We start from the raw sequence: 17,262 nt of genomic DNA on the forward strand, positions 1-17,262 counted from the left end.
AAATAAATAAATATATATATATATATATATATATATATATATATATATATATGTATATATGTATTTATTTATTTATTTATATTTATATTTTTGTTTATATTTATATATTTATATTCCAAAAATCCCAGATATTCCTAAATTCCGGAATACTTAAAAATAGCACCAATTACATCATAATACAGAATTAATGAAGTGAATTAAATCGATGGCATTAAAATTAAGAGAATGTCTTTCGTAGAATTGAAAGTCGAATTACCCTATATACATGTCTTATTCATTCAATAATATATATACAGAAAATAAATCTCTTTCGATCGTTTGGAAAACCGGTCCATCGTTGAACTCTTCTGAAAGTAATTTTTTGCAATATCATCGACGAATATAGCAATTTTTTGTAATCGTCGCGCGAATGGAGGATTCATGCACAAGAATTCGGAGATATGATTAAACAAACAACAACAACATTAGCATAACGTAAACATGTTGCAGGGCAAAATTTTACATTAATCTTGCAAAAAGTGGCTGCAAATCTAGAAGAAGCTCTCTGTCTCTCTTTCTCTCTCTTTCATATCTGTTTCGAGAAATTAAATTTCTAAAATCTGCAAAGTGTCGAGCTTTATATTATATACATACTTTTCTTGCTCTCTTTGTATTTCCCTACCAGTACCATCTGGCGTTATAATTAAATGCAGAATACACAATATAAAAAATATATATATATATAATTTAATGCATCTTGATTTAATAATTTTAACATGTATTTTTTAATTTTTTTGGATGAAGAGTGTTTATTTTTTTATTTTTTTTTAATGACCAATAGAGTTTCCCCGTAAAAAATTTAATAAAATAACAAAACACAATTTTAAAAAAATATAAAAATAAATTAAAATAAATAAAGGTAGAAAAACAAATCATAAAAAACTAATAAATGAGTAAAGAAATAGATATAAATTCGAGTTTGTACGACATTTAAAAGTCAGAAAAATGTATTTCAAACTGCATATCATATGTGCCAATTATAAAATTTAATCTTAACGTTATACATTTCTACGCATAACGAATTAGGACATGGAATTTTAAGGGTTTTTTGTATCTAAATATATCCGCACACACACATGTACACACAGTGAAAAAAATAACGGTAGATAATAGTAGAATTTAGAATAAAGAGAGCGTTTCCAGGAGCGCTTTCACACGATACACGCATTCTTCGACCTTCTAAAAGAAAGAAAAGAAAAAAAGAGGTACGTCTGGGAACCCCGTGAGTGCCTGATGATTCCACCTCAACTGGTTCACGCGAACCTGCAAGTAGAAGACCTGGCACGGTATTACTCAAGAGAGGGAGAGTGAAGGGAAGGGGCAAGCGTAAATGCCATTTCAAATACTTTCGCGTAGAGGTGGCAACTTTTTATGTTTTTGGCGGCGATGAGATGGTGGATGCGTGGCACTTTTCACGTTTAAAATGCCGGTCCGTTGGTTCGAAACTTTTATCGACGTGTGAATAATAGGGCTCGAAATTCCAACGGGATGAAGAACATCCGTGGCATGATCGACAGTCGGAATCTTCAGGTACTTGACCTTCCATGAACGTGGCTCACCGTGTAATTTGGCAAAGTACATCGAGTTTTAAAACGACGATAATCGATGAATTAAGAGTTCCCATCAAAGAATAATCACGCGTCATCAAGTTGATCAGGTGCGAACGTCAATACGGAAAAATTGTGTCGCGCGTAAACGTCAAAAGGGAAAGGTGTTGCGTTACTTTCAAAGTAAAAACCCCTCCTTTCTTGGGACCTGCGGCGTATAAGCGTAATTGTCATCGTCATCAACATAGCGAACGGTGAGGATATTGCCGGGCATTCCGATGAAGATTCCACGAAGCACAAGACAGTCAATTTCTCGTCTTTCCGTTAGAAGTGGACGCCGAGCTGGTGACGTCGACATCCGAAGCGAATAGAATCATTAAGGGAACCGGTGGTGGTGGTGGTGACGATGATCCGCCGAAAGGAAACGCTGAGCTCGTGACGTCAGAAAGAAGGAGAGCGCGTATTCTCAATGATGAAAAAAAAGAAGAAGAAGAAGCCGCTGCACGCGCAAATGAAGATACTCCTCTCCGGGGCCTCGGTCCCGGTATCGAGGGGCTGCGGACAAGACGCGGATAAAGGAGAGGGGGCGATTAGTCACACGTCTTCGCGTGTACCGGCACGCGCAAGCCCCCCCGTTAAAGTGGGGCAACACTACCCACGTGCACGTTCGCGGGCAGGATAAAAAATCCTTCGGGGATCAGGGAATACTCAGTTTTGAGCAAACCATTAAGCGAGACGAAGCCGAAGACCAACAGGAACCGGACACCAGTGTCCCTTGACTTGCAAGTCTCAACAACCCGATCGCATCGTGGGAGCTCGCCGAGTTCACTGGAGAGAGTCAGAAAATCATCGGGGGGCTTTCTTGCGCTGGTCAGTGTCACACTGGACAAACTTCGATTGGCAAATCAGTACCGGCAAACAGTCAGACCGTAAAACAGCTAGTTCGTCGAAATATTTTGGGCTTACGTCACAAGATTTGCTGAACGACCGATCGAAACTGGACATCGAAACATTCGCAACCAGACACTGACACACCGCATATTCGCATCTTTTAGCGTCTCGTGCGGAGACACGTGCCGTCTCGATTTTATCGAATTTCAAAGAAAGCGATAGAGATCGAATTCTTTGAAGAGGAACATCTTCGTAAAATCAAACATTTGAGGAAACCTCAATCGATTCGCAATCATTGACTGTGAATTATATATAATCCCTTAATTTCAATATTTTTATCGCGATTGCGTAAACGATTTGATAGAGACCGCCTGTGCCTGAACTGAAGGCGCCAGCGACGCTGTTAACAGAGAAGAAGCCGTTAAAGCGATTGCATCAGCGATAAAGACTGCCGACCTCTGCAGGGATCTAATTTTCGGGCAAGTTTCAAACCGACATAATGGCAATATTCGGCGTCGGATTGTGCCTGCCTGTTCTTTTCGCCTGTGTTGTCAGCACGTCAGTCGTCCAAGGCCGGAATCTAAGACGACGACACAGTCATCATTCTCATGCAGATTATAATCCGAACTTCGAGCAATCGATACCGCACGATTTGTCGAAACGCCTCGAGGACGATCTGCAGTACCAGCATGATCCTTACAGGAAACAAATGGAAAGGCGCCAATCGTTCCGAGTTCTCGATTATCCTGCGGAATATGAGGAGCGAGTACCGCCGCTTCGTCGATACAAACACATGTACGATATGAGGAATTATGAGTCCTTACGGCGAAAGGATGAAACGTACAGGCCAGAAGACTACATCGAGGATGCCTCAAGATTTGCTCTCGTCCGCGGAAAACGTCACAACAGATTTGGCGGCATGAGCTATCAAAATTTGAACGACCAGAACGGCTGGGTGCTGGAGATGAGCATGCAGCGCAAGCAGCAACACGAGTTGCACACCAGCACGAGCAGCGATCTCCGCACGTCCTTCGAACTGGAGGTAAAGGAGGCACAGAACAGCTCAATCTGCAGCTATACCGTGGAGTCGATACCCGACACCCGGGGCACCCGGATGCCGAAGGATCTCGAGCACATCAAGTGCAATGACGTCGGTAGCAGTTGCCAAGCAGACACCAGCGCTTACTGTTGCATACAGACGTACAGATACGTCGAAGTGTCGTACGACGACGGTGAAGACAGTGAGAAGATGAAGATCTATGTGGGCTGCGTGTGCGCCCTCCAGGAGCTCAACAACGGTCTGTCGACTGTGCAATCAAAATTACGTATCCACGATTGATATCGATGAGAACAATCGAGGGAGAATGACTCGCTACAGTGACGATGTGATAACGTGCTATCTCGAGTCGAATCAAATGGAACGCATCCTCGAATAGGACATTTCGTTGTCGTCGTCCACAAACTAACAGATATCTTCCTTTTCTTTTTTTTTTTTTTTCTATTTTCGCATAGAAACTCGTTTGAATATTACTTCATTGAACATTACTAGTGACGCGCGAGTACCGAGAATTTAACAGATTTATTCAATGTTTGACGTTTATATGGCGTAATGTCATGCAGCCTCACCTAGACTAAGACTAAGAAATTGCTATCGCATACATTTTGTTATTTATAGATTCTCTCGGTTCTTGTGGTGTTGTTGCCAAACAATGTGATAAAACACGTACTCGATTCACAACGTAATCGTTCAGGTAGTGTTAAATCCGGTCGCACGTGTATATATCACGTATTCGAATGCAATTATCATCGCGCATTTATCACGTGCTATTTAGATGGATAATGATTGCGGAGTGAATCACGAATCCCCATCGCGATTGACGCACATTATCCAGTTATTGCATAAATTATATACACCATATCATCCTATTTATTTTCGTCAGCATCTATTTATTTATCTATTTATTTATTTATTTATATATTTATCTATGAATATGTATGTATTTATTTTTTTCGCGAATACGACGCGCATTGTACGAAGACTTCTTCGCTTTTCTGTCGAAAGTAATGTGATCCATTTCGCGCCGGAAGTAAGGAGGAAACATAGCGAGATAATTTTCAGCGACATAATGTGTAATTGGAATTTACATACTCGGTATAATTGGCTTATATAATAATTAGATAATGCGACCGATATTTTTATGATACACGTAAAATATGTAAGTGATGGAATTTTGCAATTTTTCTACGCAATCTTAGGCAATATTTATGCAGTCTTTATATACACATATTTACACACACACACACACACACACACACACACACACACACACACACACACACACACACACACACACACACACACACACACACACACACACACACATACACACACATATATATATATGTTAATAAAACATATAAACAATATCTAAAATAATATAAAATACCGAGCTTTAGTATTAATTATATAAGCATTTACAAATTTAAGCGCGTATTTTTCTACTTCTATAGAAGATCGATAGAGGACGAGCAAACAGTATTAAAATAAAACAATGTTTCTTTAATTTTGTATAATATTTTCCTTATACTTCTCATAAATATGATCTTCCTATTATTCATCACACAAATTCTAGAAAAAATATCTAAAACCATCCTTTACATCTTTTAATTAATCCTTCAACATCCACTGCAAGAATTGCTTATGACCTTATTTCTGTTTACGTCGAAAGCTTTAAAATATATCAATCTATGTAATTTCCAAAATCAAACGTTTAACGACCAGATTTAAAAAGAAATAATTATCTAAATAATTGAAAAGTTGTATATAAATGTTGACTTGTGAAAGTGCAAGGAAAACAAACGTTTTATAATATCTTTTGTATACATATATGTCTAATTTTGCAAACTTTTTTTAATTTTATATTTTATCTTTTTTCAGATATTTATTATTATATAAAAAAGAGATACAATAACATGTATATATTGTATGTAAAAAAGAATCACGTAGTTTTGTGACCGCAAATTTCAAGCTAGTCGACCGCAATTGTCTCTCTGCGATGATGAATCGATCTCTCTTCATAAACGGTTGGATTCGCTACACCTTCTACGCAGACGTTTGCCGCGGGCAGAGTCGTCTTTCTCGCGGCCTTTCAGGAAGCCAGACAGAAGCGTGATCGGTTTGTGATGAATACATACTTACTCGTTCTTATGCAGGTGGAATGCTCAATGTTGCCTCACACCCGGCAACTCTGACGTATGTCGGACTGTAGTGTCGTTGCACGGTGATTCATGATAAATTCCTCATATACACGCATCTTTCACCGGGGGACTTCCCTGAGTGGACCACGCAAGATTGGAGTCCCGGCGGCCTATTGAAAACATCATCGCAATAAAGCCGAAGGAGAGAGTTAAAGGGAACGCGGAGGGCCAAGGGAGAAAAAGGACCTGGTCCCTAGCGTGTAAAAGAGAAGGAGAGAGAGCTCACTAACGGAAGACGCACGATTTGAGATATTGCAAAAATTTCCGATGTGTCATCGTGTGGAAATGCTGAATTTTAACAGAAATCTGCTCGCGTCTCTCCTCTCGGCAGCCGGCTGATATTTTGCGCGAGGATATCGTGAAGACAACGACGACGACGACGGAGTGGAAAAAAAAAGGTAAAACCACAAAGAGACGAAATATAGCGGCCGAGAAAGACAAATGATTATACGCGAGTTTAACCCGAGCAAGAGCGCATATAGCGTGGGGCAAATAGATTTGTAGATGAAAATAATATTCTATTTTTTTTTTTTTTTTTTATTTTTAGAAGATATCCAAACATTATATTGTATCAGTAAATTTATATCTCCAATCCGTAGGGGTTCAAAGTTGCAATTTGATGCAACTTTGTTTGAATATGCAGGAGGAAATGCGCGCGCGGTGCAGAGTTTGCGAGTTTGTCTAAGGTGCCGTTAACCTTTAGTAACCTGTTATTTCATGTCTAGTATCGTCTCGCGTGTTAGATTTAAGTACCGAAATTAATCATCATTATCAGCATTATAATTTGAGCATGTACGACGGTGTTACTTAACTCTGATTTCGATATTTTTATACAAAAACAACTTTGTAAAAATAGCTGAACCGTAAAGAATTTATAGAATTTTATTTTCTGATTTTAAATACGAATTCTTTTTTAAATATCATTAGTTTAACGCGATCTTTAAATTTATAAAATTTGCGTAAACCTATAAAATAGGAATTTTATAGTCTCGCACGCGATGGTGGACGCAGTTTTATATCGACAAGGATATATTTACAGGAATATATTTACGTATACTTGAAGTATAACGATCGGCTTACGGCGACGCCGACGGTACATTTTACACTTTAGCAAGATAATGAAGTGTAATCCTATATTTTCTTCGCAAGAATAGGAACGGTTTTTTGCGAGCTTTTTGCGCGAGCGAACTTTTCCACGGTGTAAGCGGCAGTTAACAATGGCCGATCTCTTTTTCCTTTCGCCGCGCAAATTAATGAGCATGGGAAATATCAAATTTTTCGAGAACGCTCTGTGATTTTAATAATAAATCTTCGATCGTACTAGGATGAGGACACGTTCGTCCTCGGACGGGCGATTCGTAAGAAGACGCTCCGCATACGATTTACGATTCGTATAAGAAGAAGAAAATACTCTATCGAAACATTATTTACGATTAAATTTTTGGAGAGGTTGATCGCAGGTTTACATTTGTCCCGAGATAATTTTGGCCATTCTATTTTTGTCCCAGACGCTTTTAAAAGTGCTAGTTTTAATATTAAACACGTCACGCGCGCATCACACGCGCGCCGTGTTTTATTGGAAGCTAATAAAAAGATAGTATGCTTACTACTTTTTGTGCGTCCGCCTGATCTCGAGCGTGATACGCCTAAAATTGGCATATAATGTAATTTTAATTTTATTTTTCTCCTTATCTATTCGGAATCTCGGAATCGAAAAAGTCGCCGGTACAGCCGGTTTAACGAGCGAGTCACATTATACGAAAGACGATCCTTTGAGATCTAGCTACCAACGGCACGTCTCTCTGCATCAGCGATCGTCAAAGTCACTATACTGTCGTCCACTGACATTTGCGTGGGACGACAGTTGCGTGAAGTCGAGTTAGCGAGATGTTAACAGGTGATAAGGTATTCTGAGGGATGTCCCCGCAGTCTCTTCTGATTTGCATGCTAAAATCAGTGCGAAGGTCATCGCGAGCTCGTAGAAAAGTATTACACATCGCAAGTAGGTCTTTATGCAATACGCGGGTAATAACGGCTTTTACACGCGATAACGAAAGTTGTTGACTTGGCTTACGACATATCGATAAGCGTCATAAGCGCCGGGTGATATATGTTATATAAGGGGATTTTTCTTTATTATTTATATAAAGTCGAAAGTAACAAAAAATCTTTTTCTCGCAGATGTACAAATATAAGAAATAATCAATAAAGTTATTTTATAACGAAATTTGGCGAGGAATTAGCTGCTTGTTGAAATGAATTAACGCGTAATTAAATTATAAGAGATATTACTAGAATAACTTGACGTATTTTTAGTCGAAAATATTTTATGATAATCTTTCGTTGGTAACAAATTAAAAAAATTATTGAAAAAATTGCATATATTAAAATTTTATTGAAAATTTTTTTGAAAATTAGTGTTTTGTAAATTTTTTTTTTTTTTTTTTTTGGAAAGAAAGAGTTTAGACAAGTTACGAGAATGTAACGAAAAGTATACATTTTTAGCATAATTTTATCGATTAGTAAACGTAATTTAAATGGTAATTTATACCGCGTTATATTAGAGAATCAAACTTTACATACAATACATTCCTGTCTTTTTTTCTAAATACATTTATCTGATTATAAATATCCTGAAAAATAACAATTACACAATTATACAATATTTTTTTTAAATCTGATATCGTCAATTGATTTAAAATATAATTTTATTTGTATATACATATGTATAAAATGATAAAATTGCACTGCATCTTATACGCTGATAAACAAGCCCCACTTTTTCAAAAAATTTTGTCAAAAAATTCCGAATTTAATTTCATTCAGAAGCCAGAATTAATTTGTCGGAACATCTTGCTTAATTTCATAGCACGGAAACAAGAAGTAGCACACTTTCATGTCGTTTTTAATTTCCTTACAAATACATGCATTCCTTCGCGTTTGGACGCAGAACGGTGTTTTTGATATTAATTCTTTAGCCGACGTTACATGTGTCGCGCCCGGGCTTACAGCGGCACGTACGGCAGTAGGATTTAATTTCGCATTTTTTGTTATTGCTCGCACAGCAGAAGTAACATTCTTTTTCTCCAGTCTCGTTGTTTCCTCCGTTGTTTTGGCCATTTCTTGATCTAATTAACGTCGCGACTCCTCACGCTCCCTAATACGGAACTAAATAAAATAAATATTACATGCTTGACGTCAAATTGCCAAAATCACAATTTTTTTTTGACATTTATTGATTATGAAAGCGCAAATAGTATAGTACAACGTAAGAATATATAGTTGACGTCAATGGCAAAGAAATTGAATGAGCTCAGTTAGATTGCAGGCTAAAAAGGTATCGGCTGACGTCAAGAAATCGAAATGTAAAAATCGAGCAAAAGGTCGGCTAGTTTTGAGATGGCGATAATACGTATGTGCGTGGGATGTATCTATATAAAATATCGCAAAATGTTGCTATCGTTGGCGGGTTAAACTTTTACAGAGAGATTCAGTCGGAGAAATTTTTAATTGACATAACGCTCTGTAACGCATGAATGAATCGCTCATTGTAAAGGTAAACTTTATTAATCATTTCAATATTATTGCCGATTTTGTAAAATACAAAATTTTCAAAAATTATTCAAATTCAAAATCAAAATTTTATGCATGTCTCAGAAAACTAGACTGAAATCTTTTATAAATATATATCTGAAAAAAGAAGTAAATGTCACAGAGAAGAAAGTGACTGCCACTTTTCTAAAGCATCCATCCTATACGTTTCATAGTTGAACGACCCGAATACGCATTTCGCTCCCGAAATCTGATCTTCAAACTCGTTTGTAAGAGCTGAACATCGATGATTGCAGAGTCGTGGCGATAACACGGATCATCGACAAATCGACGGCACAAGAATCGAGCCAGAATCGGCGAGCGACGGACACGGAGCTCTTTTTTTCCCAAGCAACGATACAGAGGCTACGGAGGGTCGCGACCCAGGCAAAGCTCAGTAGGACGTAATCGGCTGAAGGGATTTCGTATTTATCGTGTACATCCAAACCCTCCCTGACGAGCGCGCGTATTTCGTTCCATGCGCGAAGCTCCGTACAAATACATCGGAGGTGTGCATGTACGTCCATGGAGCGTCCACGTGTATGTGCCTGTGCAAGGAAACCCAGCGCGGAAACCGGAGAGAGAAGGAGAGAGACAGAGAGAGAGAGAGAGAGAGAGAGAGAGAGAGAGAGAGAGAATGAGAGAGGGTGAGGTACGTATTTCGAAGACTATCAATCATTGGTAACCTGTAAAGGATCTAATTATCCTGGAGCTGACTGGGCTCCGTTCGCTGCACCCACCGCTCGTCTTGTCCACCCCCGTTGGTGGTGGCGCCTCCACCCTCTCTCCCCCTGTCCGAATGCCCGTCCCCAACCTCTTCCCCCTTACGGGAGGCCCCTCTTTTTCGCTCTAGCAACCACCCTTTTCCGCAGGATAGCAAGACGGACGAAGACAGAACGGCGGCGAAGGAAGAAGTGAGGGGTTGGATGTTGGAGGGAAAGGGGGAGGGAAAAGAGAGAAACCGAGAAAGAGAGAGAAAGAAAGAGCGCAAAGAGCGAGAAAGAAGGAGAAAGAGAGAGAGAGAGAGAGAGAGAGAAAAAGAGAGGTGGCGGGTGTTGGTGCGCCGCCTTTTTTTCGTACACGCCAGCCCCATGTCTGCCGGCATGAGTGCGCGTGCACATGTACGTGTGTCTGCGTGTGCATGTGGGGCAGGTGTATAATAGTGAGTGCGGGTAGTTGGTTAGGTGGCCCGGTCGATATATCAGGGCTCCGCTGCAGCTGTCTGTCAGGCTCGCGAACTCGGCGCTAGACGACGGGCTCGGGGTCTAGAGAAAAAAGCGACCGGCTCGTTCCTTCCCTCTTTTTCTCTCTCTTTCGACCCCCTATCTCCCTCTCTCCCTCTCTCTCTCTCTCTCTCTCTTTCTCTCTTCCTTTCTTTCCCTCTTTGTCTTGCGTTCTCATCCTCAACCCTTCTCTCACTTGGCCTTTCTCCTTCTCTTTCTCTCTTTCTCTCCTTTTCTTTCTTCTTCCTTCATCCCTTGCTATTCCTCTCTTTTTCGCTGCTTCTGGGTAATTTTTCATCGTTGCAGCGGACGACAGAAGCGCCGCGACGGCGGAGGCGGCGTTGCCTCGGATACGTATACCAAGACGTGAGAGAGTACGCGCGCGCGCGCGCGCGCACGCGAGACCGCACGGGGATGATGGGGGTGCACCGATACATGCGATCCCGCGGGCGTACAGTGCGCACGATTGTTGGATATATCGCGCCGTGACGCTCTGAAAAATTTAGAATCTAGGAGGAACGCGCGACCGAAACGAGAGCGGCCGTTCCTCCCTTATCTCGTTCTGTCACCCAAAGTTTTTCGCCCTTTTTTGTAGAACAACCCGACACATATAATGTCCGTTTAAAATGTAATGTTACACGGGCAAATAATTACAAGTATATTAATAGAGCATTATATGTACTGACAAATCTGATCCAACTTATAAATTTCGCTTTGTTAATTTTATTATCCCCATTACTTCTTTTGCTGGCATAAGAAAATTAATCTTTAGTGTTATAAGTCATACATACAGAAAAATTCTCGATGTATATATCAAAAGTATATATATTTCATATCTTTCCGTCATCGTAGTATTTATTATATGCATATGCATCTCTTTCTAATTAATATTTTCTAAGATTGTTATTATCCACTAAGCCGACTTTACAGGATGGAATTAGATTTGACCGCTTTTTAGTAGCGGAACGAAAGCTCGAGAAGAAAGACTTCATAGGATTAAATAGCAGCCTTAGCGCATTGGAGTAACGTTTAGCGGAATTTTCGCTGCTCGCATTCGTTCGATAACGAACGAACCGTGTCGCTTAAAATCTCTCAGCATTCTCTTTTTTCTTGAAGTAAATAGTAATGCAGTACTGTATAATATCACATAAAATATTAAAAAGTTTAAAATTTCAGAATTTTTTCTAGAAAGTATTAATATGTTTATTTAAGTTTGTCGCATAACTATCTGAAAACTTTTTGATAATGTAATATGAGTATATCTTTATAATATACGAACTTTATCATTCATTATTTTTATTAGAATAATTTTTTTATGACAATGTTTTATTACGTAATTATATATAAGAATACAATTGACGAGAAATAGAGAGCCTTGCTTGTTTTTTAGAGTTCATGTAGCAATTAGGGCATAATGTAAGAGTTGAAATTATAGATTAACTGTGTTTGGATTTCAATAAGACACGCGAAGAAATTACATATTTTTTATTTATTTTTTATTTATTACAACAGAATTATAGGAGGCAAAATGTATTTTGCCGTGTATAGAGTTACGGAAAATTGGAATCTCGTACCGAAATTATACCGATTTTAGCCGCTACTTCGTGATAGCAGGGCGTTTCCTGCTGTCAATGAGGCGCACTGTACGCGCACGGAAACCGCCGTAGCCACGTGGACCCACACAAGCGGAGACCTCGCGAAAAAAAACTGTCCAAGGCGCGCGCGCACACATACAGCGCGAAAGCACCAACACACGTGCGATGCGCTCGCGCTTTACACGGGCAGTGCCCCACGTACACCCGCGAAAAATCCGCTCAATCACACCCTCACACGATCGCACCGCGTATCTATCCACGTGCACCCACATGCGCCCGTCTGCCTCCACTCTGCCCCCTTCCCTCTCTCCGTCCCTTACCCATCGGCGCGCGCGCACACAGATGCATGCACACACATGCATGCACACACATGCATGCACGTTCGCGAAGATCCGGAGATGTGGATATACAGAGACAGACGCGACGGTAGTAGGTATAACCCCCACGAGACCCCCGTGCACAGTCACCCCCGTCTCTTCCTCCTCCTGCTCACCTCATCCTCTCTCTGGTAGCAAACCTCTCTAGGGGAAAAAGTAGGAAAAGAGTGGGGAGGATCGATTTTTACTGGGGCAACCGCCCTCCTCCCTCATGCACCCTCCTGCATCACCACGCCACCCTCTTCCTCCTCCCCCACACTCCCTTCTCTACCCTCACATCCTGTACTTTCCTGAGCTAGCCATGCCATGCCCTGTCCCGGTCGTAATGCACCGTCTCCGCCCCGGCTAACACCCCTCCTCCCTCGCCGTTAACCAACCCCCCCCTCCCCCCTTCTCTTTTTCCACCCTTCTCATCATCCTCCCTCGTTCCTCTTCTCTTCAACGTCCGTTCATCCGTCCTCGTCGTCCTCCGCGCACACACTTCGGTCCCCCGCAACATTTTTCCTCTTTTTATTCTGCGAAAATATTCAAGAGAGTTTCGGATGATGGTGCATGACGATCTTTTACCTCGATGCCTGCCTCCCGACTTCCGTCGGGACGTTAAACGCCACGGCGGCGGTCAGACCGGTAGAAGCATGGGGATTGGGAAGGAGGCGGGAGGGGGGGGGGAGGAAGGGTGGAAAAAAAATTAGAAAATAGCTTTGAGCGGTTTCACCGCCGTGGCTCGCGAACCAACGGCGGTGGCAGTGGTATCGGAGAATTTGGTATCCTCTCGGTGGCTAAGCGAAAAGAAACAAAGCGCCGGAAGTGAGGAATCGCGAGATTTCACGAGAACCTCACACGTCGAAGGTTGTGCGTTTAATCCTGAAAAGAGCACGATAAAGGTCGACGGTTTTAACTTAAGCTTCAGTAACTTTATTAACCTTTCTAATAGCTGTATCCGCAAATAGCATTAATAACGTTAAGACACAAATTTCGTATACTTTTTCTACGAGTTTTATCTATATTGTTATCCTTATTTTATTGTCCAATGGCTTTGTCTTACACTTTTAATATTATTTAAAGTTAAGTGCATCTCGTGTGCATCTGATATGTTTATTTTACAGAATTTTATTCAATCGAAACTTGTGTACATCTATATATTAACTAAAATTAGATCTATGCGTTATCTACACGTTACTAAATGCAATATTTGTCACTGCTAAATATGATGAAATGTAAATTTAAAATAATTCAAAGATAATAAATATGACGTAATTTAATTAAATTATTACTATCGCTCAACTCTATTGTAAATAGTTGCACGCATGTTTCGAAAGTGTTAGTTTGCTGTAAACGTGTTAACGCAAAGATGTATTATATAATCCATTGTATTGTATAATTTATATACTTGTATAAATGTAATGTGACACATATATTATACATCGATTATAGTCCAACGTTAATGGAAACAAGTAATATTAATCTTTAAACTTATGAAAGAAGGAAGGTACGCTTCTCTAAAGGATTATATGACGTAAATTGAATGACGTTGAGTTAGCGAGATAAATATCCATTTTAGAGAGAATCTCTCATTGATATTTTTAGATAATTTTCAATTTGTAAATGTTTGACTTTTAGGCAGCCGATTTCGCATGATTTTATTTTATAACAAAGTTATTGTATCCGATAGAAAGTTTTATCCAGCATATATAAGATGATTACATCTTGTTTCTATAACGTCGTGTTTCAGCGATAACTGTTTAATGTTTATTATTGGAGAATCATTAATTTAATTATATTCTGTTTCAGTCGTCCTCCACAATCAGCGCATATTCCTGACTGATTCCCAAGTCTGATATTTCTCCTTCTGTTAACGGCGACGCCTCTCCAGAATGACAAGGTCAGTATCTGGCATCGAAGACAGTCGAGAGCGATTGTTGAGGTTTGCGGATCGGTGTCAAGTAGGTACCCTATGCCATGTGCGGCGGCCCATTCAGTCGTTCGTTCATTCAGAAATATCCTGCCTCTTCTCCTCCCCCCCTTCCCCTCTCTCTTTTTCTCTGTCTCTCTCTCTCCTCGCCATTCAACAAGTAGATCATCGAGCCTATGCGGCACCCTCTACCGTCGGACCTACGCAACTTCCAAGGGTTACGAGCTGACTGAGAGGGTTGTTATGCAATAAATCCGAGTTCCCTCGAGTCTCCTTCAGGGGCTCGCGCGTCCTGTGGGACTTCCCGCATTTCTCTCTCTCGCTCTCTCTCTTTCTCTCTCTCTCTCTCTCTCTCTCTCTCTCTCTCTCTCTCTCTCTCTCTCTTTCTCTTTCTTTCTTTGTCCCGCTTTCTTCGTTCTCCCTCATCCCTATACACCGAGTATATATACCGAGAAAGTCGACGACCTCAAGGCCGTCGTTGCGAGAATTTTGAGGGGTTGCCTTGTACGAAGGTCGACGAGAGCAATCCTCTCGCATCGAGTAATTGTATTAATGTCGTGCTTACGTAAGAAACGGATTGAGGTCTAAATAGTGATAATATAGTTTAGAGTATTACATAAAGAAATGTTTAATGGGACTTTTATCGAGTTTTATGAAACTGACGATAATTTAAAGATGAGCCATAAAACAAAGTTTCCCCCTCCCCCCCTCCCGACATTTAATGTGATTCTTTTGCGTAAACAACAGACGAGTCGCGGTGTATTCGAAATTCACGAGCAAACTATTCTGAAGTAATTTATAAAGTTTTGCAATGTGAATTAGATAAAGAACAAAGAAAACTTCTATGAAGGTCGATTATAATAGAGTCGACGAAATAATTACGCCAAATGGGAGAATTAATTCTAATATTATAATAACGGTTGGAGGTATCTCGTACAAAGGTATCAAATTATACATTTAAATATATATGAATATTCTTATCCGTAAACGGATAATTAACGTGAAATGCATTATTCAAAAAAGTAAAAACAATCAATTGCCGACTAAAATATACTGGTGGTGTGTTCACACAGTGTCACGACGCGTCAAAGTAGTAGTAACATAGTATATTTATGGATGCGGCAGATGTGCCTTATCGTTTCCGCGTCTCTCTAATATTAACGCGACACGGACGCATTCGCGCATCACATTAAAATCTCGCCTCAGCCGCAGTTTTTTTCCGCGCCGAGCCGTTAAGCTCCGCCGGCCGCCAGTTTTTCCCGTTGCGGATAGAAAAGGGTATATATATATCGTCGGTATTTATAGATTTTAGCATAAATTAAATGGCTCGGGAGAAAAGAATGGAGCCAGTGAGCCGAGACTGGCAACCCATCCGGACGACGTACGAACGAGCGCCGGTGATTTTGCGCTAATCACTAATCAGAGCAGGCTTGTTGTCGAGAGAAAGAGAGAGGTAAAGAGCGAGACGGCCAACGAGTGCCCGCCCAACCCCTTTTAGTACTATGATGTCAGCCATGGCCAGCACAGCATCACCAGCAGCAACAACAACAACAACAACGCGGTCGGCATGATTATAATAAGTGATCGCTTGGATACTCGATGTGTGCCAAACTGGAAAGCTTTCTGCCAGGTGGAATAATGGGCTGCTCTGCACAGTCGACCGACGACATTGCCACTCATCACGGTCTCATCACTGTCACTGTCTACTCGACAAAGCCCTTTTGTCCACAACGGACACGATGCAACGACGGCGGCGATTCTGAACCAGCGCCCAGCCAGCGCCAGCGCGCTCTCCCCAATAAACGCGAGCGAGGCTTTTTTATGTGAAGCGCATTACACCCCGAGATTGCGATAATTCTCGCTTGCGCTAAGTCTTCTTACGGGATCTCCTGTTCATCGGATTGTTTCAGATAGGCGAGGCATTAGTAAACGGTGGCGGGTGTCTCGTATCGATCTAAAATATCGCGACGCTTAAGCATAGCGTGTGCAAGGGAAAAGAAAAAGATAGATACTACGTCATTATGTATGTAATTAATCATATTTGCACCATGACAGTATATACGTTATTATCATAGTTTATCGATTCCTAATTTATCTTTTCATTTCGTACGATAAAAATGTAAAAAGTATCGAGGATTCTCTCCAATTTTTTTACGTTACGTGGGTAACATTTTTTCAAAATATATATTTACGACAAAAAGTTTTGAAACACGCGATGATTTTGATAAAAATTAGTCGTATGACGTAAAAATTCTTATTACTAATTTATTATTTATATAATTTGATTATCAATGTCAGCGACGTAGGAAACTGTGACGAGGAATCGTAAAGAGATAAATCGCGTAATGTGAATGCATACGTCATGGAATAACTTTCGGGAATCCCAAGTATGTTGATAAACTCTGGGGGAGGAAATATTTGCCATTTATACGTAATGTACCAGAATTATATATAGTTATATTAGAAATCTGACTTGACGTGCGTATTAAGGAAAACAGTTGTAGAAAAACTCGATTGATTAAAAGAGAATAATAATAATTTCTAATAATAGTCTTAAAATAATATCAAAATAATGTTTTAATTTTCATTGATGTTAATTCAACGTTTGCATAATTTGCGCAAACATGCACGCACGGCTCTCGAATGCCTGCAACTCAATCAGTTTCGTTGCACTTGCTGTTGCCTATAACAAGGCGTCTTCGGATATATACAGGATGTCTCACAATTAAGAATGTAAGCTCATACAGTATATAATGGGAAAATCGTGTAAAAGTCAATTTTTTTCAGACTGTGTGAAAATATGTAATGATGTTATGGATTTTTTTACAC

At 40.2% G+C, this 17,262-nt stretch overlaps 1 protein-coding gene and 1 long non-coding RNA gene across 2 annotated transcripts; both read left to right on the forward strand.

The window, feature by feature from the left end:
• Positions 1 to 69: 69 nt before the first annotated feature.
• On the forward strand, positions 70 to 4,792 carry LOC140674949 (uncharacterized). Its single transcript, XM_072908881.1, has one exon. It carries the CDS (start codon positions 2,977 to 2,979, stop codon positions 3,814 to 3,816), a length of 840 nt encoding a protein of 279 aa, XP_072764982.1. The 5' UTR covers positions 70 to 2,976; the 3' UTR covers positions 3,817 to 4,792.
• Positions 4,793 to 5,838: 1,046 nt separating this feature from the next.
• On the forward strand, positions 5,839 to 16,977 carry LOC140674952 (uncharacterized). The gene is made up of 3 exons (XR_012048297.1): positions 5,839 to 6,133; positions 9,584 to 9,978; positions 14,313 to 16,977. It is a non-coding gene; the product is annotated as an uncharacterized lncRNA (long non-coding RNA).
• Positions 16,978 to 17,262: the final 285 nt, after the last annotated feature.

Source organism: Anoplolepis gracilipes, chromosome 17 (assembly GCF_047496725.1).
Source record: "Anoplolepis gracilipes chromosome 17, ASM4749672v1, whole genome shotgun sequence".
Classification (NCBI taxonomy): domain Eukaryota; kingdom Metazoa; phylum Arthropoda; class Insecta; order Hymenoptera; family Formicidae; genus Anoplolepis; species Anoplolepis gracilipes.

Coding starts and splice junctions, on each gene's coding strand:
- LOC140674949 (XM_072908881.1), top strand. CDS start 2,977: ATGGCAATATTCGGCGTCGGATTGTGCCTGCCTGTTCTTTTCGCCTGT.